Genomic DNA, 25,046 nt, shown 5'->3' on the forward strand with positions numbered 1-25,046 from the left:
TGTCGTGGCGTCGACGGTGATACCGATGCACAGAGGGATTTTTTGAGAGGATTTATGCCTCAACAAGCCTGAATAGGAGGCAGGCTTCCTTCGAAAATCTGGAATGCAATGACACGGCTGGCTCTGAGGAGCTTTTGTAATGTTTCATTTTTTTAAGAGCACTTTTAGTCTGATGGGAGCTTTTGGGATATTTGTTGAGCTTTTCAGACTCGGGTCTCTTGTGCAGCTTGGAAGAGTTGCCACTCTATACGTCAGAAGATGTCCTATGCATTCTCTTAAGCCACAAAAGTATCCTGCCTTCCCTGTCCCTCTAGGTCTTGGAGGATAAAGTGCAACAGATTTTGCACTGTTTTACCTCATGCTGTGAATAGAGGCAGTAAATGCAGTCTTTGTGTAGGTCATCTATGTGAACTCTCTTTTTCCCACAGGTCTTGCAGTGGCGAAATTGGACTTTCTTGTCAGAAACAGTAGATTTCAAGTTGAAAAAAGCATTTTATAAGTGGAAAAACTGAGCAGATCCCAGGGAGACTCCCTTAACACACGACAAGCAGTGAAAATCTGAGAGACTCAGCCTCTCTTCGGAAGGTTCTGGAGGGTACTAACAATGGATTGATGTATCTTAAGTTTTGTCCTTTTTTAAAAAGGAGGTAGATAAGCTAATAAATTCATGGGCTAATACCATTATAGCCTATGGAAATTTGATCACCGTGGGACTACCACTTCGACGATGGGGAATGATTCAAGCATGTGAATCTATGAAAGATACCCCAATGCTGGATACCCTGAGACACATCAGTGGTCCTCCACTGCAGAGGCTTTACAATTGTTCAAACTCTCTAGTTTAGACGGCTAATTTACAGATTCGAACATCCCAAAAAAGCACCATATATTTTCAAAGAAAGTTTGCACTCTTGCATGTTTACTTGTACCGAAATCCTCTTATCCGAGAGCTCTGGAAAAGCCACAATCTCATAGACACCCAAAATAACCATAAAAATAAAAACATTCAAATTCATTGGAAATCATAATGTTACCTTCTTGTAATAAAGCTTTGCCATATTGGAAAGTTGTCATCTTCTCTGTTGAATATCATCTTTTGATTGGTCACAAGTCTATACTGTTTTTTTTATTTATTTCTAACACCTTTTGGTTTGAGGAACTATGTGGAATAAACACCCTTCATCCAGCTTGTTTTGAGGACTGCTCTCCCAATAGTTCCGGAAGATGCTGCTCAGAAATACTGTATTGCACAAATGTTTCTAGATATATAAATTGAGTGCAATTTTGTCAAATATTGTACCGCACACACACCTATCCGATGTGTTCTCCCAGTGAGATGGAAAGCACTGCGTCTTCTTTGGACCAGAGAGCTGTGATCATGGCAGGGTAGAGTGACTGTTCAGTGCGACGCGGAGAGCGTTGTGTTGTCCACGAGGATGATCCATTGGGTTAATCCAGAACAGTGAGCATACCTTCAAAGCTTTCATAGACCTATCACTTTGCACTCTCCTTTTCAAATGGAGCATGTAATTCTTGTAAATAATGTTTGCTCATCAAAAATCGTATTTTAGGATGAAAACTTGAAAAATGGTCACCTTAACACCAATTCTGTGATGCTAATTATTATTAAAGAAGCTTTGGCACATCTATTAGAGATGGGTTTAGCTATTTATACAAACCTAGCTCTGATTTATTGTTTTCCAGTTAAGAACTTGCTTAGTTTGTCTGTCTCATTCCATTTACCACAACAACACCCGCACCAGCGGTCATATTTGACTTGTAAGAGGTTACAAGGAACACATTTTCTCTGTGAGGCTTTTCACAATAGAACTCTTATGGAATCTTGGTCTAGAGGAACCAGTGGTAGGGCGAGCTGAATTTAAATTTTCCATCAGAAAGCTTAACTCTGTTGATAACTTCTCCAAAATGTATCTTACAGTTTACTGCGGCCCTGCTTGCACTTTAGTAGGCAAACCACCCTCCACCACCTTGGTTCTCAAGAGTGCACATTTCAAGGTCTCTGCTCTCTTTGTGAGAGATGCATATTCTTCTACAGTTAACAATGCATGCTGTACTGCCAAGGGCAAGATATGTTGGCACTGTTATTTTCAAAGATGAAGGGAAAATTCTCTCATACAACACGTGGCTCCTTCCATGACCATGTGTAGAGGCTGCAATTTCCCCCTCGAAATTGGAGGTGGTGGCTCTTAACAAACATGCCCATTGTGGGTATTTCTCATGTAATGCTTTGTGGGCCTACTATTGAAATTGCATTAAAATGGCACTCACTAGCCGAGGAGGCTTTGAAGTGCTTTACGAGGCATTGAATCGGATTCTGTTTCTCAACGCAGTAAAGTGCAGTCACAACCTCACATGACGGAATGGTTTAGATTTTCCAGCATAGTCTGTTTTCAGGCATCATACTGGGTTTTTATGACTATTTTGTGAATTTCCGAACCCTATTTTTCAGTATCTATTAGTCCTCATCATTGAGCATGGAAGCTTTCCCCCTCTCATCTCATCTCTGCTGCCTTATTAAAGTACTCGTATTCAAATACCAAACAGTTCTCTCCCATAGATGAAAGCAAAGTATTAAATACTGAAATGGCCTTTCATAACTTACTTGAGTTTTGAGATTCTGCACAAATTTCCTCAGGGACCATAGGAACTTGTGTGATCTTACTTAACCAGAGACTTCCAACAGAAGAAGCAAATAGCTAAATAAACTATAAATAGTAAATAGAATTTACTGATGTGTCCTAATAGAACAATGTGTTTTTTTAGTAAAAAAATAAAAAGTTATCAAAGGGCCAGGGCATGAATGTGCTGTGCAACCCTTCACGGTTTCACTCCAAAATAGAATATGTATATTGTCTAAAATCTGTGCAGCACAATGAATTCAAGGTGATTACAAACGAGTCACAGTTTATGTCTGAAGAATCCTTTTTGAAGGAAGAGGCAGAGCTATGGCATTCTACAGATGTTGTAAATGTTGTTGTACCATTTAAAAAAAGATGTAGCCCGTTCGCGGGATTCTTCTGCTGGGCAAGGAACCTCAATTCCAGTCTATACATGGGTCAGTGTGAGTTTTCAATCAGCCTCATAATGGAATCTTAAACATACACAAACAGGACAGATATTGAGAACTTTTAACTTTTGGGACCAACATCTAACAATTAAGTCCCAACAAAACAAAGCACTCTGTCCTGTTTTTTGCCATGTATTAAGCAGCGAGAGCAACATTTTTGTTCCCCCTACTGAGGTTTTATCGTCTTGGCTCCTAAAAAATAAAGGGTTTTAGGTTTCTTCTCTCTCTGGAATCTGTTGACATTTGTTTTTCTGTTTTACATTTTACTAAAGGAGCAACTGCAATAAGAAAGCAGTATGGATAAAGGATAGCAGGAGAGTTTTGTACTTTGAGTCCACACAGGATATCACAGTTTTTAGACAATATCTCTTAGTTACACAAATCCTGTAATATTTTAGATTTTGTGGGAACTAAATGACAAGGACATTTGTTTTTAATTAACTTGACATTGTAATTTTATATGTATTTTAATAATGTTGTCAATGTTTTCAAGTGTATGATCTATGCTCTTATGATGAATTTGAGAATTTACTTTCAGTGCTTTTATGATTCATATATGAACTCGAATAAAGCTTACTTGACAAGAAGTACCAACTATCTTGAGAGGATGACACAGCTATATCCATAATGATTAATACTGCACAAAAGGGTTACCTCCCATCCCCTCGTCTTCCAGAAACACTGTGAATCGTTATTCTTAGTAGTAGGACTGGTTTAAACGTCCATATAAGTATGAGTCTGCCAGAAGCCCGCGATGACAGTGGTGAGGCAATGTGGCAAGCAATGAACTGAAATACACTTTTTCTTGTTATTAAGTACCAATATTGCTAACAGAGGAAGAGTAGTCTATCTGTTGTTGTGTGTGCTCCCAAATAAGGTAGATGGGAGAGCATGCGTCAGATGAGGGCGGATCACTGGATTGTCCGGTCATCGGCTGAAGATTAGGCGACAGACCTGCATCTAATTTCCCAAGACATGCCCCTAGTTAGATTGAGTAGACTGGGCTGATTAATGACCTTGGTCGATATAGTGTCATGACCTTGTAAGGCTGTTTCCAAGTGAAATGAGCTCTGTGGCCTGTTGACCACTACTTTAAACAGCAGAGCATCCATGCTGGATTTTCACTGCAGTAAGATCTCATCCGTTGAGTAACCAGAGATGCTTTGTCTTCTACCGAAAACGTTCATGCTCTGTACACATGTATTTAACTGTTTTTATGTAAGAAAACTAAAACAAGCCTGCGTACATGCAGGGTTTCTGCCAGTTGGGTCTCTGGACGAAAAGACCTTTTGCTTCACCACTTCTCTCCCAGGGTTTAGCGTTACTTTGCATTGATCCTAGCAGATCATCTGAATTCATGCCACAATAATGCTGTCCGCAGAACACAAGCGTGTTACCTATGTTGTTTCAAAAGAATACATTTCATGGTTGTAACATCGCTTTTGCATCCGTCTACAATAATTTGGGCTCCTTATTGATGTGTGTAGATGCCAGACTGCCTTTTCTGTGTTGGTGGATTCCTAGAGATAAAACACAGCTTCTTTTTAAGGTGCTCTGTTTTTCTTAATCCATTCATTTTTTAACAGTAGGCTCACTCTGTGGTTTGTTTACTATTCCTGGAGGTTACTTCATCACCAAAGTCTTGATATTAACTGACACTTCAATGGTTGGCTCCAAAGAATTGACCAATGCAAGAATATTGTCATTGTTATGTTATGGATATTTGTAGAGCGCACTGTCACTTGGGAGGGTATCCTGGTACTGAGAAGATGTGAGACTAGCCAAACCTAGGGCCTCGCTGGACTACTGGAAAAACCTGGACTTCAGACTCCTGTGGAATTCAAGAAGTGAGGCGGAAGCTCTTGTGTGGTGGCAGGTCGTTCCCTGCTTCAGAGCGATGTAGGAGCAAACTCCACCATTGGGTATGGTTTTCGTATACGTGGGATGTGTTCAAGTAGGAGTCTGGACGAGCGAATGTGTCTGGAAGGTTTGTCAAATGTGATTTGATTGTTGCGGTATGCTGGGTCAGTGTTATAGAGTGGCTTGAAAGTGTGGGAAAGCAGTAGGAATTGTGCTCGTTTGTGTAGGAGGAGCCAGTGGAGCTTCATTAGGTGTAGTGTGATATGAGTGAGGCATGGAAAGTTGGGAGTGATTATGGACGCCTAGTTCTGAATGATCTTCAGCCTTCTGGGGAGTTTCTTTGTTGATTCTGGCATAGTGGGTGTTCCCGAAGTCCGGCTTGCTTGTGACCAAGGCATGCAGGATGGTTTTAAGGGTGCTGATTTGGAGCCTAAAAAATCTTCTTTAGCATCTTGAGGCCATGGAAGCCTGAGGCAGTCACAGCAATGACTTGGGTGGTTATGTTGTGTTTGCAGGCGATGACTATTCCTAAATTCTTGGCTTGGGGATAGGGGTTAGTCCCAGCTCTGCTGGCCACCAGGTGGAGTCCCACGGTGAAGTGCTCTTCCCAAAGATCACAATATTGGACTTATCTTTGATCAGCTTTAGACAATAAGTCTTCTTTCAGTGGACTATTTCAGTCAAGCAGGCACTGAGCTTGATCCGGGTACCTGCAGTCTTGTCCGTTAAGTAACAGCATTAATATTTCAGTGACAAAAGCTTGAAAGACTTTTGAAAGGGCAGCAGGGCACTTTCTCTTTGGATGCTCATTTGGGTTCCCAATGTTGTCATTAATAGTCTGCACAAGAACCAGTAAGTGAAACACCTGGGAGCATCAGTATTGCAAAGGATGGTGCCAAAACAGTCATCAGCATCTATGCTCTTCATCCTAGCAACCAGCGCACACTAAACAGGAGAGGAGTGCGTTCCCCCTCCCGATCCAAGTGCACTAAAAGTAATTAAGCGACTCTAGTACTGGTTGCGGAGGTCTACAGAATTACCAATGCTCTTTGCCTAAAGACCAAGGTAGATCAGCCCTGAACCCAGCAGCACTATTACCGTAGTATATTACACGTGACTTATGTACAACCGTGGTGGCAACTTTATAAGTATGCTCATGATAATTACCAGTTATAAAGATCATCCTGATCACTCATTAGAATACAAAAAAAAAATCAGTTGTGCAGGGATCAATTGTAACTGCCTGACATTTTTAGGGCTCGGCTGAACGCGCGGAAGCGCGTCTCCGCCGAGGCTCTTTTGTTGGCGTGTGTGCTTCCCAGGAGACAATCCTGGCCGCGCGCATCGCCTTGGAGGCGATTTGAAAGTGGCACGCGCCGACTGGCACGCGCCGTGCTCGGCCTGGCTGTCTCCTGGGAAGCGCAAACATTGGTGGTTCACTATGTGGAGCATATAGGGCCCACTGTAATACACTGGGTGAGGATGGCACCCAACTAAATCAGTAGAGTTGTCAGTGCGACGCTGCACGCGGTGTCCATGCTGAATGGCCGTGCTGGAGGAAAGATGTTAAACTAAAATACATTCAATGTTACGTGATATATAAATAGATTGAAGAACATAATTACAATAAATTGAAGTGTGATGCAGCGTATCGGGGGCCCGGGAAGGGAACCGCCTGTAGTCCCACTCTGCGGCAGAAAAAAGCAGGAGGAAAATGAGGGAGAGATAAATGGAAACAACTAAGCTGTCCTCGTGATCAATTGTAACGTCTGGAGGCTGTAAGCATAGGAATCAGTTAATACTATTGTCTGGGAAGCGTGCATGCTGGCGAACATTCCGACTAGCAAGTGTTCCCACTCTGCGGTACAGAGAAAAGGACGAGGGAATGCAGGGAAACAGCGTGGCTACTCTCTAAATAAAAGGCTGCGTCTAGAGCCAGTAAGCGATGCGAAGTAGTTAACGGGCAGCGCGCGTGGTCCTGTCTTACTTGGTGAAGGCGAAATTTCCTTTGGAACCCTGAATAAGGCTCCCTGGGTCCCGGCTGCTGGTGCCCGTTGGTCCAAACCGGTGACTATGTAGCTGGGACCGGGGAAAATTGAAAGCGTGTCACAGCACATTGTGCGGAAGAGCTAGAACTTGCAAGAGCGGCGTACCGCGCATGTGCCGGCGCCATGTTGGAAGAGTCAAGCGCAAGACGAGACTTAAAACGAGTGCGGATGGCGCGCTGGGCAAATGCGAGAGTTAATGGGAAAGGTCCCTCTGCAGATCAAGTGGTCTCTTGGGACAATAAATGCGGGTGCTTGATATCAAGGGGGGATGGCTGTGTTATGTAGGGTATACAGCAGGCCTGAGTGGTATGAGCGCCTGTAAGTGGAGGTTCTGGGTATTAAACATTGCAACATAGGTTTATAATACTACGCACTGAGCAAAGCCGAACAATGTCCTTTTGCACAATGAGTCATACAACCGTGCATGCCGCAATCTGCAATCACTGGTTCACATCCCTGTATTTCATCCTCCTGAAGTCGATCATACAATAACTGCAGATCAGGTAACTGAAGGCTAAAGAGAGGCAGGCAGTACCTGTCCGCCACTGAATGCATGCCGCACAGCTCCGAGATCCCCTCGTATCGTTACCTGAGGCGCAAAATCTGGGGTCTCTATCAAACCTTTTTTTAATTGCGCCATTGAGGTGTTGCACCTCTCCTAAAATCAGTCCTTATTATTGAGCAACATCTGACAGTTTGCAAATAATCTTTATACACCAATTCAGAGTTTTCGGAAAAATATATGCAACGCATTGTCATGCACAATGCCAATAACTCAAACTTTAATGCTGCGAGCCCTATTGCATTGTAAATGCTTGTTTTAAACTGTACTTGAGTAAAGGAAGTAAGCAAGTGTAGTTCAGGCATAAATCACTGTGCAGGGCATTCTGTAAAACAATGCTAGCTTTTATACGTATAGTGACAGGAAAACTGAAGACCCAAGTGCCACATAAAAGTAAAATGAATATATCAAACTGAACTTAAGATGCTAATCATTCAAATTCCTACACTTTCTTGAGCTTTAGGAACCAGGCCAGAAGAGATTTCCATAAAAGGGGTATGTTCCCATTAAGGAAAGCCTAATGCAGACTGGAAAGATCAGTATATGTTTGATCCCTCAAATAAACATGCCCTTGCCAGGTCTGGAGTGAGCTAGACACTGAAGCGCTTGTATTGCCTTGACTTAGTCTTCTAGGAGCTTAAGTCCTTAGAGGAAAAGGAACAGTGGCCCATCCCACAAGCATCAACTCTAGCCTGAATCAAAGTGGCACAGGGCTCTGCGGTGGCAGGTTAAAAGGTGACTGAGGTGGAATTGTAGTTACTGTCAAAGAGGAACTTAAAAATCTGATGTCCAGACATGGAGCTGGGCTCCACAATATGGCGCAACTGATTTGAATGAACCGGGCCTCCGATTTAAAGATCTGGAGCTCATAGACAGAGTGAGATCAACTTGATTCCTTGATAAAACTATTCATGAGACCTGCCCTACAAGAAGAGTTGCTCAGCTCCTTAAAGGAGAATAATTTAATTTCAGGATGGAAGACCCTTCAATACCTGACTGATTCCGATTTTCTTGATAGACCAAACTACAACTTGCTGGAAAGAGTTAACTGTTGAGTTGCAAGCTTCAGACCATCACCACTGAGTAAGAACAGCCTTGTTTACGGTGTTAAATACCATACAACCCCTTGCATCACTTGAGATCATAGCCAGTGAGTGACTCACACTATCATTTCCTAGTTCTTCTGCTGCAGAATACATTTAATGGCCTCCTGGAGACTGAAACAGGTGAACTCCATCCTACCAGATAATATTTGAAACACAAAAGGTGCTACCTAGACACACAAGGAAGACCCTTGTAGATCATAATTAGTGCCTACTCAGGTGATAAAACATAACTGTCTTTCACCCAACACTCATTGTTTAGTAGTAGAACATTCTGACAAACTGCTGCAGGCAACACAAGAAATGCAAGCAAAAATAGGTACACATATTGCTCATATTATAAGATAATCAAATGTGATATGAAAAAAAAAATCACTGTTGTATAGTGGAAATTTACATCTTTCGTGTGAAAAGTTCTCAAAAAAATTGATTAAGTGCAGCCGAAAGCTTTTTTTGTTGCATCATCAGGGCCTGGTTACAACAATTGACCCTGTTGGTGAAAACATGTTCCTTATTAATTTTTAAAACGATATCACAGCGAACCACAAGAAGAGATGACTATACAATTTAGAACAGATTCATGGTGCAAATATTTCTTGAAGAATAACTGGCCTCTGTTGCTCAACCAACCTGCTATTTGGTGATTCCTTTCCAGAAATTCACACGTTTACTCTATTTTTACATTCTGAATTAAAGAACTGTGACTTTTATTCTTGGCTCAGATCTTAGATAGTTAGGTATTACTTCTGCCGTCCCTTCTTGGTTCTTTTAACAATAATTCTACATGAGTCAATCAAGAAAAGAATTGACTATACAGGCACCAGAGATTAAATGGTGTTACATTTGTATCTGACCCCAGTCTCTAGACTCACCTTATGCACCATAATGCTTAGTGAACATTGTTTTAAGGGGGGCTTAAAACCATATTAAAACCACCCCCCTTAAAACCATATTCACTAAGCATTTTAATTAACATACGCAAATTATTATAAAAAAGACATTAAGGACACTTTTTTTTAAAATACAACATACTTTATAGCACAAATGACTTCAGAATCGTGAGGCGCTGAGAATCAACCCAGTTGGTCTCACACAGATACAATCAGAAAATACAAATTTCAAATCAGGAAAAGGAATAATCTTCCCTGTTTCTGTAACATGCTGAGTTCTTAAAATCATGTGCCTAAAAACGCCACTGTAGGCATTGATGGTCCATTTGAGCTAAATTGTCAATTAATTAAAAGATAGGATTGAAAAGATAAAAAAAAGTTGTATTTTTAAGAGCTGGTTCTCGGGCTTCTTTTTTTGCGCCTCCCGAAGTAGTGTCTGCCGGTGTTTCGCTATTACGAGGTACGAATGGAAATCCTGGCAACAGGGGCGACAGGTTTACCTTAAGGGACAACAGTAGGGCCCATTACATTTTGCATAGACTTTGTGTATGGTAGGGCTGCTGGTGTGGAAAAGGCCCAGAAGATTCACTTGCCTCCAATAACAATTCTACAGAGAGGGCAGAAGATCTGGTGGGGAAGAGGTCTAGACGTCCAGCTTCAATGGCTAGCCTGACTATATGGTCTCTTACCGAGGGCATCCGTAACACAGAAAGTGCAGGAAGGTTGCCTCTCCTCCGATGAGTGCTTTATGATCATAAGTGCATTTGTCAGCCATCACTCAATTCAGTGCCTTTTCCCTACTGAGATTTAGCTCGACTCTTACAACAGGCATGAAGTCAGACAGCATGTGAATGCAGGCACCGCTCAGGACATGCAACTGATGGAAGGATATCCCTGAATGTGCAGTCTTAAACTTTTTGTCTTCATACAATGGCTCTGGAGCCACCGACTGACCACCTATTATTTTTTCTTCTAAAGCTGGTGGTTTGTTATGCCAGAAAAGCTGCTCCCTGGCCTCAGCCGCCCCTTATCGCATTACCTGTTGTCTTTGATATTCTCACGGTCTGTCTAGCTAAACTGTAGGCTTGATTTTCTGTTAAGTTCTTAAGCTTATCCATCAGATCACAACTTTTTCTCCAATGGCAGCCCTGCTGCCTCACTTGCCTCTCCCAACACATCAGCAACCTGCTGGGGTTGGGAGTCCAGATGTCCTGTTAGGCCGTTGGCCTTCTCAGCGGTTTGTGTGGATTTAAGGCCCTCTTTCTCACTTAGGCCCTTGTAATCCTTCACCGCGACATCAGTCTGTACAATACTACAGTCCACTGTCTCAACTTGAGTTTTGACCTCATTCACTGCATCTTTAACCTTTGTTGTTCTGAAGACCTGCTTCACCTCTACAGACGCCTCTGTTGTCTGGGATCCATCATGCTTATTTCCATCCATGATCTCCTCCACCGAATCGGAAGCCGCAGCAGGCTTGCTGTTTCCAAGCTGTGGCATGCTTTTTGTCTCCATCACATTTAATGGAGAGTGAATGGTGTTAGAGTCCTGATGCAACAAGCTCTTGCCGTGCTCGACTCGCCCATCATTTCCATCTTTTCTATTTTCATCAGTAACATTGTCAGGTGCTGGGATGTCACAGTATTCTTTCAGTTTCCTTCCATCGCTGGAGCTTTCATTGCTTCCCAATTCGGGATCCTGTTCTCCATTCAGTGCTGCAGAGCCCATCTGACTGATCAATGATCCTAACTGAGGTGTGGGACAGACCGTGTGTGCTGCTTTTGGATCACTTTCTGGATTATCTGTCTCTGGTGCCAGATCTTCCCCAGTTTTTTCACTGCAAACTCTAAATACCTTCCCCTGGTTGTCAGCTTGGGCTTCTCCAAGTAGATCCTTCTCTGGTGGTTTCTCATCAACCACCGGAAATACAATAATATTTTTGGTTTGCTCTGTTAGCTCCTCCATGTTGTGGCCCTCTTCCAAATTTTCAAGGTCTTGTGTCTTTGGGTTGCTTTCTTGGGTTTTGCCTTGCGGTGGAATGCTGGCAGTGTGTTGGGAGTCACAGGACTGTACACATTTTGACTCATCTGTTGACTGTGCTATTTTTTGTTTGTTTTCTGAAAAATCATCTTTTATATGATGTGACTCACTGGGAAGACTGGCAGGGTTATTAGAAGGCATGCTTAAGGATTCCCCCTCAACAAGTTGTGCTGTATGGAAAGTTTCTTTTGTTTTGCATGCTGGATGCTGAACTTGGCCGCTCCCATCATCATCCGTAGGGCTTTTACTCGGACTAGAGTCTTCTTCCGATCGAAGATGCTCTGTCTCCAGCTCATCCACTTTCTTCTTTTTGGTTGCTGGGAGCGGTGCATCATCTCTGTTTGTAGCTTGGCTACTCTCTGTATTTAAGGAGTCGCTCTTCAATTTTTCAGATTCTTCAAGGTGTTTCGGTGGATTTGTTTCATGGACTAAAGGTCGCTGCAAGGTTTCAGCAACACCTTCTGGTTCCATTCCAGGAAGTTTTCTTTTCTTACCTTCCTTTAGTGCCTCAGTGCCCGAGTGATCATGAGGTTGTTCTTCACCTGAATCTTGGTGCTCAGCATCACCTACACCTGAGTTTCTCGCATCCTCTACTTCTGATGCTGCCCTCACTATTGGCACTGCACTGGATTCTGGGCTTTCTGTTGGCCTTGGGTCTGGTTTTGCTTGTCCCTCCTCGCTTGCAGCACCCTCAGAGCTCTCCAATATAGATTTCTTTTCACTCACTGTTTCGGACTCAAATTCCAGATGTGAGTTATTTGAACTGGCATTCTCATCAACAACCTCCACACGAGTCTGTGCTAATCCACCCTCTATGTCAGTGCTTCCTGCCCCTGATTCAGTTAAATTTGCTTGGCTTACAACAGAGGGGTTGCTACCCTGTTTGGGCAGCTTACGATGTACTTTGAAACGTTTGAGTTTCTCATGCGGTCCCCAGACAAATCTATCTTGAGGTTGATAGTGCTTCCAGGCGTAGTGAACAAGCTTCCGCCGCTCCTGCCTGTCGCGTACCGTGAAGAGGAAGTAATCCAGGACGCTCTGCTTGACGCTGGGCAATGTCCGCTCTTTCAACGTCTCCTTGAGAAAGAACTTCACAAGCTTCACCTGGAAGTGTTCATAACCCATCTCTCCGAGGCATTTCAGGATGCGGGTTATCCGTAGATTATTGTGGGAATGCCTGGGGTTGGCAGGTGGAGAAAGACAAGAGAAGAAGAAAAGAAAAACAGCGTTAATATTAAAACTGGTAATCTATGACTGTATTTAAGAGTACGGTTTCAGGTGCTTCTGGTGCCCTGCGAGAATACAGGAACAACACACAAGAATAACAAGTAACTTACCACTGGTAAATGCTTTTCTGGTGGATAATCTATCTTTCAGCAGATTCCTCACTTTTGAATATATTCATGCGCCAGACTGAAGGCCCGGTTTAGATCTTGGTGGACGAGTTACTCCATCACGACAGATAACCTGTCTACCGTAATCTAAATCCCATTATATCCAATAAGATTTATATTTCGGCAGACGGGATATCTGTCACCGTTGTGAAGGAGTAACCCTTCCACCGAGATCCAAATCAGGGCCTGAGTCTGGAAACTAATAACATAGCAGTAGTTCCCCAGTGCTGCCAGATGGTTCCAGATGTGCAGGGAGCTGCTTCTTCCCATGATGACAGAAGCCTGTATATAGAACCACATTGAGCAATGTTGTCAGTTCCCCAAACTTTCTACATACCTCACCAAGGGCCAGATGTAGGTAAATACTATTTACCTATTCTTAAATACCGAATCGGTATTTAAGAATAGGTAAATAGTATGTAGGTAATTTTTCGGTAAAAATTACCGAATCGTTAAGATTCGGTAATTACCGAATCGGGTAATTGCCATTCATTCCTATGGGCCTGGAGGCCCATAGGAATGAATGTCAATTACCGAATCGGTAAATACCGATTCGGTAAAAAGGGGAAAACATTGAAGGGTGGCAGAGGGTCACTTTGACACCCTGTTGCACCCCTCAATTGTGTATGGGTGCATATGTTGCAGACATACATGCCCTAAGGGCATGTATGTCTGCAACATGGCACTGTTGGAAAAGCAAAAAAATGCTTTTTCTAAGGTTTTCATTATTTACCACCAACTTGTAGTTGGTGGTAAATAACAAATCCTTAACTGAGGAATGCACTAACCTGCGTGCTCCCTACATCCTGGATTCGGTAATTTACAGAATCGGTATGTTAAGAATTCGGTATTTTACCGAATCCTTAAATTACCGATTCGGTAAAATACCGAATCCTACAAAAATGCCACCTACATCTAAAAAGCCCAATACCGGTCGGTAACGGACGAAATTCGGTAATTTCGGCCGTTACCGACTGGTATTGGGCGACCTACATCTGGCCCCAAGTCTAGATGGAAGAACATGAATCAACAGAAAGAACACAAGCACCTTATGAAATCCCTATTTAACTTCGAATACGCAAGAAACTTAATAACAGTGATTCCACTACTAAGGGATAAGAGTGTGCTCTGGGCCCATTAGAGATTGGCAGGCAGCCCGCCATCCGTCAGGACAGTGCAAGCCATAACCTCCTCTGCCCAGGAAGACTGCTACCTGTTGTATTTAGAGATCTCCACTGGTTTGAAGGAGATGTTTATGTCTTCAGAGGAGCACTGCCACAGGGGCTCCAATGACGGGATTGAATATTTTCTGAGCAGCCGCCATGTTTCATGCTACGGCAAAAGAACGTCAGATGGTCAGCTCTAAATAGGGCAGATGGTCTCATGTACTTACACCAACAGCCAGCCCTAGGTAAATTGGTTTAAGGGTTCTGCCAGTGAAGCTAGACAAGGCACTGCCTGTGGAATCATGATGGTCCAGTTGACTCTAAACAGAGTGGGCGGACCATCAGTTTTGGACAGGGTACTAAAGTGGAGGGCCCTGTCCACCAAACTATGGGGCCGATTATGATGGCGGACGGACCCGAGTCCGTCTGCCACCATAGAGTAGGAGGGACCGTCCGCAGGGGCTGCGGCGGTCCCTCCGTGCAGATTAGGATGTGACCGCCAGGGTGGCGGTCACATCCTCAATCTTTAACATTGCGGCGAGCGCAGCTTCAAGCTGCACCCGCCACAGTGTTAAAAATGCATACATTGCATTTGTATGCAGGAAGCGGCAGGCACCGCGCGGTGCCTGCCGATTACTGCATACAAATGCAGGGGGGTACCATAGGTACCCCCCCATGTGCACCCCCCACACTCCCCTTCACCCAGGGGGCCCGCAACGGGCCCCCGCAGTGAAGCTCCGTATGTTTTTCCATGGCGGAAAACCCGCAGTGGAAAAGCATTTCTTTTTGGGCATCCTAATATGGCTGACGGTGTCTGAGAGACACCGTCACCATATTAGTGCTTTTCCGCCACGGTTGTAAGCCAACCGCGGCGGAAAAGCTGCGGACGGAAACCAGGACCCACCAGCCATCCTAATGTGGCGGTGGGTCCGCTGCGGGAGGATGCAGAAAAACCGCTATCGTAATCTACCCCTAAATCGGGCACTCGTACTGTCTCATCAACAAGTCCAGGGCATATGAACCAAAGGTTTCTCCACAGAGGCAAATTTGTGCCAGAGGGAGGTTTCCAGCAAGAGGTTTGTTTTCCTCAGTTTGGGTGGAGAGCTGGACAACGTCCAACAGGGGCAGGTTTGTAGATGGCATCACACACTTTGAGAACGGCACCATTGTTGGGCTCACAGATGGTACCAAAGTTCTGGACAGTTACATTGAAGGATGAAATAGTGGTGACGTAGCAGTCACATGGCTCTTAATGGGGCTTGATGGCGCCGGTTAGATATAGGTGGGTCCTCACTACCCATGAGAGTTTAAGGTAGTGAAAATGCTCTCGCTGTCAAGCGAGCAGGGAAACAGACAAATTGCTTTCAGACACAGTGAGCTGCATGTTTAGCAGCTCCCTGTGTCTGAAAGTAATTTCGGCTCCCGCAAGAGGCAGGGAGCCAGCAGGGATGATGGGGGAATTCAGGCTTCCCTTGTGGTTCTAACACAGACAGGGTGCCCTGGGGGCGCACAGAACAAATGGCCAGGCCCCGGATGATGGGGTCGCGCAGTCCCCCTCCCCCATTTGTAAACACCAGTCCCCTGAGGATGGGGTCCCCGGGGATGAAATCAGCCTGGGGAAGGGGGCAGCGCAGCCCCCTCCCCCATCCTTATTTCTAAACGCTGGGCCCAAGGGGAAGGGGTTGAACTCTGAGAGGGTGGGCTGTGAGCCCACCCTCTCCAATTGGTAATACACGTTTTATAAAGGTTGGGTTCCCTCCGAAATCGGCCCCTGGGAGGGGGGCTGCATGGCCTCCTTTCTCCACTGCAAAATGGCTGGACCCTGGGAATTCTGGGGCTGAATATTATCCCAAGAAGGGGGGCCGCGCAATTCCCCAACCCTATTAAAACATTCTGTTTCCAAAAGGCCGGACCCCGGGGGATGGGGTTCCTGGGTCTGACATCAGCCGGGGGAGGGGGGACTGCGTGCCCCCCTCCCCTAATAAGAAAAATGCTACTTACCCAGTATGCATCTGTTCTTGACATGTAGAGCTGTAGATTCAAGTGTTTTGCGTAAGTCTACCATCTAGTGTTGGGTCCGGATGTTTGCACTTTGTTTTTGTTCGTAGAATTCTTTTCCAGTCACAAGACTCCTCCTTTCGGTGATAGTGCACATGTGCATCGACTCCATTGTTAGATTGTTTTCCCGCAGACGGTGAGAATGGAGTTATTAATAGTAGAATAGAGATGTCCATGTGTATGTATTGAAGTAAGATATTATTGGAACAGGTACAGGTACCCGGGCAGGTGGGAGGGCGCATGTGAATTCACAGCTCTACATGCCAAGAACTTATGCATACTGGCTAAGTAGCATTTTCTGTTAGAAGCATGTGAGCTGTACATCACATGCTTTGCATAGACTATACAGCAGTAATCTCCCAAAGTGTTGGGTAGCCTGTAGCTGTTGCAGTGGTTTGAAACTGTGTACTTAGAACTGCGTGGCCTACATTAGCTTGTTGTCTAGCTAACACATCTAAACAGCTGTGTTTTGTAAATGTGTGTGGTGTAGACCATGTTGCAGCTTTACAGACGTCAGCTATGGCAATGTTTCCTAAGAAAGCCATAGAAGCCCCTAGTTTGCGGGTGGAATGCGCCCTTGGGGGAATTGGTAAAATTCACTTTGCTTTTGCATAGCAAGTTTGAATGCATTTAACTATCCATCGTGAACTACCCGATTTAGAAATGGGATTACCTTTGTGTGGTGGAGCAAAAGCGACAAGAGTTGGTTAGTTTTACGAAAAGGTTTTGTCCTTTCTATGTAATAGAGTAATGCTCTTTTAACATCCAAGGTGTGTAGAGCACGTTCTGCCACATAACCTGGTTGAGGAAATAACACAGGCAACTCAACAGATTGGTTGATGTTAAAGGCAGAAACAACTTTAGGTAGAAATTGAGGGCTAGTGCGAAGAACCACTTTGTTTTGGTGTACTTGTAAAAATGGTTCTTCTATGGTTAATGCCTGAAGCTCACCCACTCTCCTCAGTGATGCGATAGCAATGAGGAAAACAACTTTCCAAGTGAGAATTTGCAGTTCACATTTATGCAATGGCTTAAAGGGTGGACCCATTAGTCTGGTAAGAACAAAATTAAGAATCCACTCTGGGGCAGGTGGTAGACTTGGTGAAATAACTCTTTTGATTCCTTCCATGAATGCCTTAATAACAGGCACTCTGAAAAGAGACAGAGGTCTATTCTGAAGGTATGCAGCTACTGTTGCGAGATGTAAGCGTATAGATGTGTAAGCTAAATTTGAGCGTTGTAAATGTAGTAAATAGCAAATGATATTTTGAACGGAAGCATCAAGCGGGTTGATAGGGTTGTTATCACAATAAATAACAAACCGCTTCCATTTTGCCGTATAACAAGCTGTCTGCTGCGTCTAGAGCACACCTGATTGAAGTGTTGCAAATAAGCTTCCCTTCCTGGACGAGGTCATGAGTTTTAGCTTTTATGCTTATCAGATATTAGATCAGCTGCTCTAGCTCATCATAATGAGCTCTGTCATACCTTGCGAAGAGTGCTTGTGTATTAGCTATGTGCCAATGATTGGCTGCTTGCACTGGTACTCTTTTGCCTGAGGCATCTATTAATTTAGATTCTTTATCAGGAGGCGGGGCGTCTCCTGTTGTTTGAGAATTAGTTTGTTTACAAGCATTTGATACCACTAAAGAATCTAATGGAACCCGACCCCTGATGTAAATTGTAAACTCTAGGTGTGAGGAACCTAGCTCGCACTGGCTCTTTGAATACCTCATCTACATGTTTTAACATACCGTTAAGCATATGCAGTGTATGTGTAGTCTTTTGCAATGCACTTAGTGTCTCAAATAATAAATCTTCCTCAAGAGGCTCCTTATGGAGCTGTACTCCATGGTACAGTGCGGCTCGATTAAGCAGTTCAATGAACCCCACATTACCATCTGGAGGAAAAGGCTTAGATGGGTATAGGTCTGGATCGTTATTATTGGGATCAGTGTTATAGTCGACCCATGGGTCTGGAGCATTGTCTTGTGACACATCCCCATGAGGGTCCCCATCTGGATCCCCCATCATCTTGATAATCTCGAGATTGTGGCTGAGGGGAATTTGTGGGTGTTATGAGAAAATTAGGATCAATCGGTGGAGAATGTGAAGAAGGTGAAAGAAGTGGTGGTGAAGTGTTAGTACCCATACTCTTTTTCTTTAGAGGGATATGATAAGAGTCCTCAGATTCTGGCTTTGTTTTTGCTGTTAACTTTGCATAAAGGTGTCCTGTTCTAGGGTTAATAACAAGCTCCTTTTGTTTGGGGTCCGTGTTGGCAAGCGGAACATCCAAACAAGGCTCCTTAGATGGTGGAGGAGCAGTTTGCAGTTTTTTCTCTTGGGGACGGAATTTTCGGTGTAGAAGAGTTTGGTGCTGATGATTTTGGAGTTTGAGGAATCACCTGGTTTGTTTTTCGTTACCGATGTTTTGGGTTCAGTCCTCAAAGGAGGTCGACTCGGTCCCGAGCCGCAAGGCTTTGATACGTGTTTTGGTGCTGGGCCCGAAAGGCGGAGCAGTCAAAACTTTATCTTGGTGCCGACCTTGGCCCGAAGGCAGAGGAGGGACCGGAGCCTTTTTAGAATGTAACTTTTGGGACAGAGGAATATCTTTACTCACGGTACCCTGACCAGCGTGATGTCTTCCTCGATGTCGGAGTCTTCCTCGGACAAGTAGATGTGTTCTTCCTCCTAGGCTCCATGTGCTTCGAAGATCTCTTGGTCGACATTTTCTCCGTAGAGATCTGGAGCGGAGATCTCTGTGTTGCTGATACATTTCGTGACGTCGAGCCAGACGGTCACGGAACGTCTTCTTCGAACAGAATGATCGTCAGGCTTCGTGATTTTCTTCGTTGTGTTCGGGTGATAAACACAAATTGCACACATCATGTAGGTAGGTGTGGGGGTACTTAGAGTGGCACCGAGGGAAGAATTGGAATGAGTCCGTTCAATCTACTGCGAACTCGGTCAACGTGGCTAGGCCGAAGGGCCTTGCACGAGACTTTCCGATCGAAGTTTTAGAAATGGATCCGAAACGCGAAGGCGGAAATACGTGATTGAGATACAAAACCGTCGAGGGTAGTGGATTGCGCACCGAGGGGAACCAGAGAACGGTGTTGAACCGGAGTGCAGCAATTCACGTCCAAACCCAATGGCAGAAAAAAACAAGGAGTCACCACCTACCTCGTGACTGGAAAAGACTTCTTCGAACAAAAACAAAGTGCAAACATCCGGACCCAACACTAGATGGCAGACTTATGCAAACATGTGATCTACAGCTCATATGCCTCAAACATAAATACATTTAAAAAACACGGGACCTGGGGGACCTAGCCAGAGGGCCCACCCTTTTCTCCTTTTCTCAATCACTCTGCAAAGGGGCCTCCTGTTGCACAACCTGTTCAGGGATGAAGTTCCCTTGGCTGGTGAGGGTTTTTGGGGGCCAACAACCCCTCCTGTAACCTCCAGTAAGTCCCACACAGCAGAATTGCGGAGTGCTCGAGTGAGGCCTGCCCCGTTTCTCCACCACTCTGAATATGCGCCTCCTGCCGCTCTACTGCGGAGGGTCCAAGGGGGCCAAGAAGCCCTCCTATTACCAGCAGTAAGTCCCACACAGCGGCATTGGTGAGAGCTGTTCAGAGGCTCGCCCCCTTTCTCCACCACTCTGCAAACGCGCCTAGTAGTTAAAAAACCATAGCAATTTACTTTAAAAAAAACATAGGTTACAGGGACGTTATAGTTAGGAAATAAAATAAAAAGAAACCTAAGAATTTCAATGAATAAAATCAAAGGTTACAAGGACGCTATAGTTAGATTCAGATTTCACTCGTACAAAACCACAGAAATTCAGTAGTTATAGTTACCTGAGCTAACTATAACTTACGCCCCTCCCATATTACACCTCTCATGACATGGCCCATGTCATTATCTCAATCATTTCCATCACTGGACACCTTCGCCATCACTGTCCATATATACCCATTGCTCTCCACCTCTTTCATTCCTGTCGCCTCTCCTGAGAGTAGCCATTTTTTCTGTTAGCGTCCACCTCTGTCCCATCACAGCCACTCTCTCCTATTGATGATGAGCCAAATAGACAGTGACAAGAGAGAGGGGAAGTGTAGGCTATCTGGGCTGTGGTGTAGACAGTGAGAGGAGAGGTGTTCTTTGACTCACGACATGGCTTTGATGAGTGATGGGGCCATGAGTGCCGTGAGCAAGGGGTAATGAAAAGAGAAGACATAGAACCCCAGGGAAGAGTGATCTGTGAAGCTGTCTTTTATTCCTAGTGCCCCAGCAGTGGCAGCTGGTGACATTTGAAAATGGTAGGACGTAAAACAATAGTCGTAGTTCACTGTGGCGAGCGAGCGTAGCTGGCGAGCCTGAACTTCCTATGGGGGGTTCGGTGGGGTTCCCTCCTTGGAACATTTTGAAAAAAGAATGGGCAAAGGGTGCATTTTAAGCAATAATGAGAAGAACAGACGGAATTGGTGATAAAAATAACGGAAGCAAAAATGAGATAAAGAGAAGGGATCCGGGTGAGTCCTGCAAGCAAAGGATAGGTAATGTGTCAGGTCAGAGATCTACAAATAGGGACTGAAGAAACAGTGTGATGAACACAGGAAGGCACAGGGGTGATGGACCAACAGTGTGCCCAGGCAGGTAGGTAAGTGATGTACAGATCTCGTGTCATTCATTAGACAGGAAGAGATAGATGGGTGATGGAGGTACAATGTTTGTTGGAATAGAGAGTGTATCAGGCACGTAGACTGTGGGTCAAACACTGTCCAAATAACAAAGGCACAGCAGGCACTGGAGGAAGACAAGATCTGGGCATCACAACCTTACAAACACTGCCCCAATAACAAGGGCACAGCGGGCACTGGAGGAAGAAGGGCCTGATCATCGCAGTTTCACAACTGCACACTGCGCCAATAACGTGGGCACTGAAGGAGCAAAAATCCAGGACATCACAACCTTAAGGAGGCGGTGCTTGTATTAAGGATAGAGCAGGCACACGGCAAGAATGATTTGTACATCGCACCTCACATCCCCTGTCCCAATAATAAGGATAGAGCAGGCACGGCAGAAACACGGGACCCACATCTCTCAAACACTGCCCCAGTAACAAGAATGTGACAGGCACACAATGCCCGGACTATCATGGAATCGGGCTCCCCGCCACCCCTTTGTGTCTTTACCTCAAATAAAGAACATCTCCAGAGTCTCACTCACCATAATAATAACCGGATCACGGCCACATAACAACAAGACAACACATTTCCAGTTGTTAGAATTGAGGCCCTTTAACTTCTGAATTACAAAGAGTCTCAACCCGGCTTTCTGACAGTAGCCATAATATTCACATTTTTCAATCATATGAGCCTTCGGAAAAAGATAAATTCAACAGCGACCGCTCATTCTGTGTTAAAGTATTGGGGGGAAACGTCTTACTATATATACACACTGGCCTCTTTATGTTCTCAGTTCATTTGTCACATGTTTCTGGCACGTTTGTTTTACTTTGAGTTATGTCAATTTTAGACACGTTCCTGTTCATTTGTGTTTCTGCAAGTACGAATTGCATACACTCATCACTCGGGTCATCCCACGTTTCCTCTGCTGCCTAACCTTCTGCAAGTTTCTCCTCAGCTCAGACCTTTGATGTCCCTGATCACTGTAGTCCCACTACACGCCTGACTGTGCGCATCAGTGTGATCTAAAGTACGAGGTAGAGCTACGTTATAAAATAAGAATGTGGTATCTCCAGCCAAGAATATGTTAATTCACCTCTATTAGCAGGTCCCTGGGACCAGGTTTACTCTATGCAATTCTGCCGTACAGGTGGAATTTTCCAGAAATTCATTTACGACTAGGAAAAGCACATTATTTGCACCAATAATGTATTTTTCAATAGCTTAATATAAGGGCATTATTGAATTTATACACAAATCTGTCCTGTATTGTTTTGAGGTCTGCCGAGAGAGCCAAAATGCAGCTGCCACGTGAAGTGATAGATGCATAGATTCAGTGGGTTACGGGTCACTCTTCACAGGAAGGACTTCCTGTTCGCAGGCTTTCCTACTGTGTGCTGGGATGCTTTTCGTGAACACACCCTTTCTGCTACTGTCCCACGCCTGTGGAATTCTCTCCCAGCTGATTTCTGGCTGCCTGCTGATTTGTTTTCATTCCTTCATGCCTTAAACCTTATTTCCCAGGACCATGTTCTTCCCATTCATTTGCTTTACATTCACCGTATTAGGTATCTGCTGACCAAGTTAATTCTACACTTTTTCCTTTAGACCAGCTCCAGGGCCCTTAAGCTGTAATAGACGATCAACTAAAATAACACCCCCCCACACGTGGCCTTTATACTAATCTATTAAGTTTTGCCTTTTGGAAAAACATAACAGAAAAGACTTTACCAAAATGTATGGCGAGGGTTCCCTGAGAGCACAGTGAAACGCTCACTGTTCACCATGAGATCACTTGCCTGTGGGATCCCCAGTTCTTGGCATCATGTCACCGAAATGAAGGATAACACAACGGTTTCATTCCGAGTTGGTGGAGAGTACGTCAAAGAGAATTCGAGGGTTGGGGGGTCCCGTCCTTATCGTTATGAAGATGATGAATATTGCGGAGTTGCTCGCGGTGTCACGGCGGGTACAAAGCTGCACCAAGGCACGCAGAGCTCGCCACAGTGGTTTTTGGTCCTTACGTGCCCTTAAGACCCTGGCCACTGCTTCATTCAGGGGTTCAGCAGTTTCTAAGAACTTCTTACTACTGTTAGCTATACTTGGGCTGAGCCACGTCACAGGTCCCTCGCTATCTAACCTCGTGCTATTTTTTCCCCTTGCAGAATCCTGGTCATGTTCTCTCTCAGTCACGGCCGGCATGACGGGTGGGTTGGAAATGGGTTCGTCGACTCGTCGCGGGGGTAAGTGGGAGGGGTTAAATGAAAAAAATATATAAAATAAAACTTACCGTCCCGCGCCAGCTTCTGGGTGGGTGACGACTCCCGCCGTCCGGTCCAGACTCCTGCGCTTTCCAAATGTGGCCAGCTGCAGCTCTCATCATCATCAGGAACGGCAGCCTCTCTCCCTCCCCTCGCCTATCACAACACTGCAATGGCAGTGTTGTGATTGGTGAGGCGCATGGGAGAGCGCCCCAGCAGCGCTATTTCCTCTATGTAGGTAGCCTACATAGAAAAAAAGGGAGAGTGGGTGGTCCTCTTCGAGGGCGGGGGGGGGGAGTGGCTTGGCCACTGTTGTGCATACGGACTGTTTGGTTGGCCCCCCGGCTGACCAAACAGTCAGTATGCATAACAGTGGCCAAACCACTCTCCTCCTGCCCTCGAGCAGGATCGCCCACCCCCAACCAGGCACATCTGCTTTCTTGCCGTGCGAGAAGGCAGAAACATAAAATGGTAGTTATTACCATTTATGTTTCTGCCTTCGCGCACTGCGAGAAAGCAGAGAGGCGGTGCCCAAACGTTCCTATGGAGAAGCCGCCACTGTGCCCCAGTAGCATTCCCACTGGGCCCACTTCACTGCATCATCATTCGCCCTAAACATCCTCCAAAGTATGAGGTGGGCTCGCTCCCAAAAACATTTGTGTATCGGATCTTGGCCTTGCATAATTTGAAGACCACTACAAAGTTTGATGACAACTGATATCTACATATGTGGATACATTATATGTATTTAATAACAAAGATCAGCTTTACTTTAGCACTAACATCAAGATTCTACCTCAGTTCTTTGAAACAAACTCATGTTTTTCATACTATTCAGCCAATAATCAATGACATACTCTTGTCGCTAGGTCTCACAATCTTTCACAATCTGTTTGCTAGCAAATACTACACTCTATCTGGTCAATTAGTGCCACTGCTGCTTACCACCAGGTGTCAATGCTGCACAAATGTCTGACTCTTGTTTCTCTACCCAATATTTCTCCAGGGAGTCTACAAACATGACCAAGAACTTCGTTTGCATACTCACCAGTTTAGATTCTGAAAACAGACATCATAGTGCTGTGCTCTTACAAGCTTCCCAGTTTGTTCATCCACAAGTTCTATCCCATAGAAGTCCAACATGAGCTTGTATGCACGGACAAACCTTTCTTTCACCTCAGCATTTTCTTTAAAGACCTGTAAAGCACAGAAAGCACATACTGAGCACTTTTGCAAAATCCTTTATTATTGCATTCCAGTTGTAGATTGATTACAACCCCTATATGGGTGGCTAAGGAGTTTAATCACACAGATTGCATGCTTAATTGTAAGAGCGTTTGATTGGAAGTGTTGTCTTTGCTTTAAAGCTGTTTGAGTTTTTCAAAACTACTTGGAGTAGGATCCATTTGAATTTTAGTATATTCCCATGCTGTGCGTGATGACCCTTGAAGTTTGGTTACTGTGTTATGGGATGGAGAGGTTGGTAGGACAGTAGATGAGGAAGTGTGAGAGATAGATGTGCATTTATGTAACTGTTTTTTGGCATGGAGGCAGCTCCGATTAGAACTTTGGTTCCCTTTACTGTGTTGCTAATTTTTCTTTTCTGTTCCCAATCCAATTTCCTATGTTCGCTGTGACAAGGGGTCATCCACTCGGAGGTCCTATGGTTCGGGGGGATAACAGGTGCAGAAGTGCCATTATAAGATGTCAAGTATGGAAGTTTGCAAAGATGCACTGCTTTATAATCATAATTTTGTAACTATATCATCTTGGTGCTCAGTTGTGTGACTATTAGGGACCTGAAGGGTGGAGCATGTTAAGAGTCTTCCAGCCGTCATCAATTTGCAGCAGATCTCTCCTGACCTGAATTTGTAAGACCTGT

At 44.6% G+C, this 25,046-nt stretch overlaps 1 protein-coding gene across 2 annotated transcripts in view; it reads right to left on the minus strand.

Moving 5' to 3' along the window:
- Positions 1–8,977: 8,977 nt before the first annotated feature.
- The window catches only part of OGFR (opioid growth factor receptor), an 83,575-nt gene continuing 67,506 nt past the window's right edge, over positions 8,978–25,046 (minus strand). Inside the window, exons 7-8 of one of the 2 annotated variants that reach the window (XM_078651629.1) lie at positions 24,213–24,361; positions 8,978–12,768 (exon numbers count right to left, since the gene is read on the minus strand). In XM_078651629.1, coding sequence (XP_078507755.1) covers positions 10,674–12,768; positions 24,213–24,361 — 2,244 coding nt within the window. In that variant the 3' untranslated portion in view covers positions 8,978–10,673. The remainder of the gene's footprint in view (positions 12,769–24,212; positions 24,362–25,046) is intronic. The other variant, XM_078651630.1, reaches the window with a different exon arrangement.

The sequence above is a fragment of the Lissotriton helveticus genome, chromosome 7 (assembly GCF_964261635.1).
Source record: "Lissotriton helveticus chromosome 7, aLisHel1.1, whole genome shotgun sequence".
NCBI classification, from domain to species: domain Eukaryota; kingdom Metazoa; phylum Chordata; class Amphibia; order Caudata; family Salamandridae; genus Lissotriton; species Lissotriton helveticus.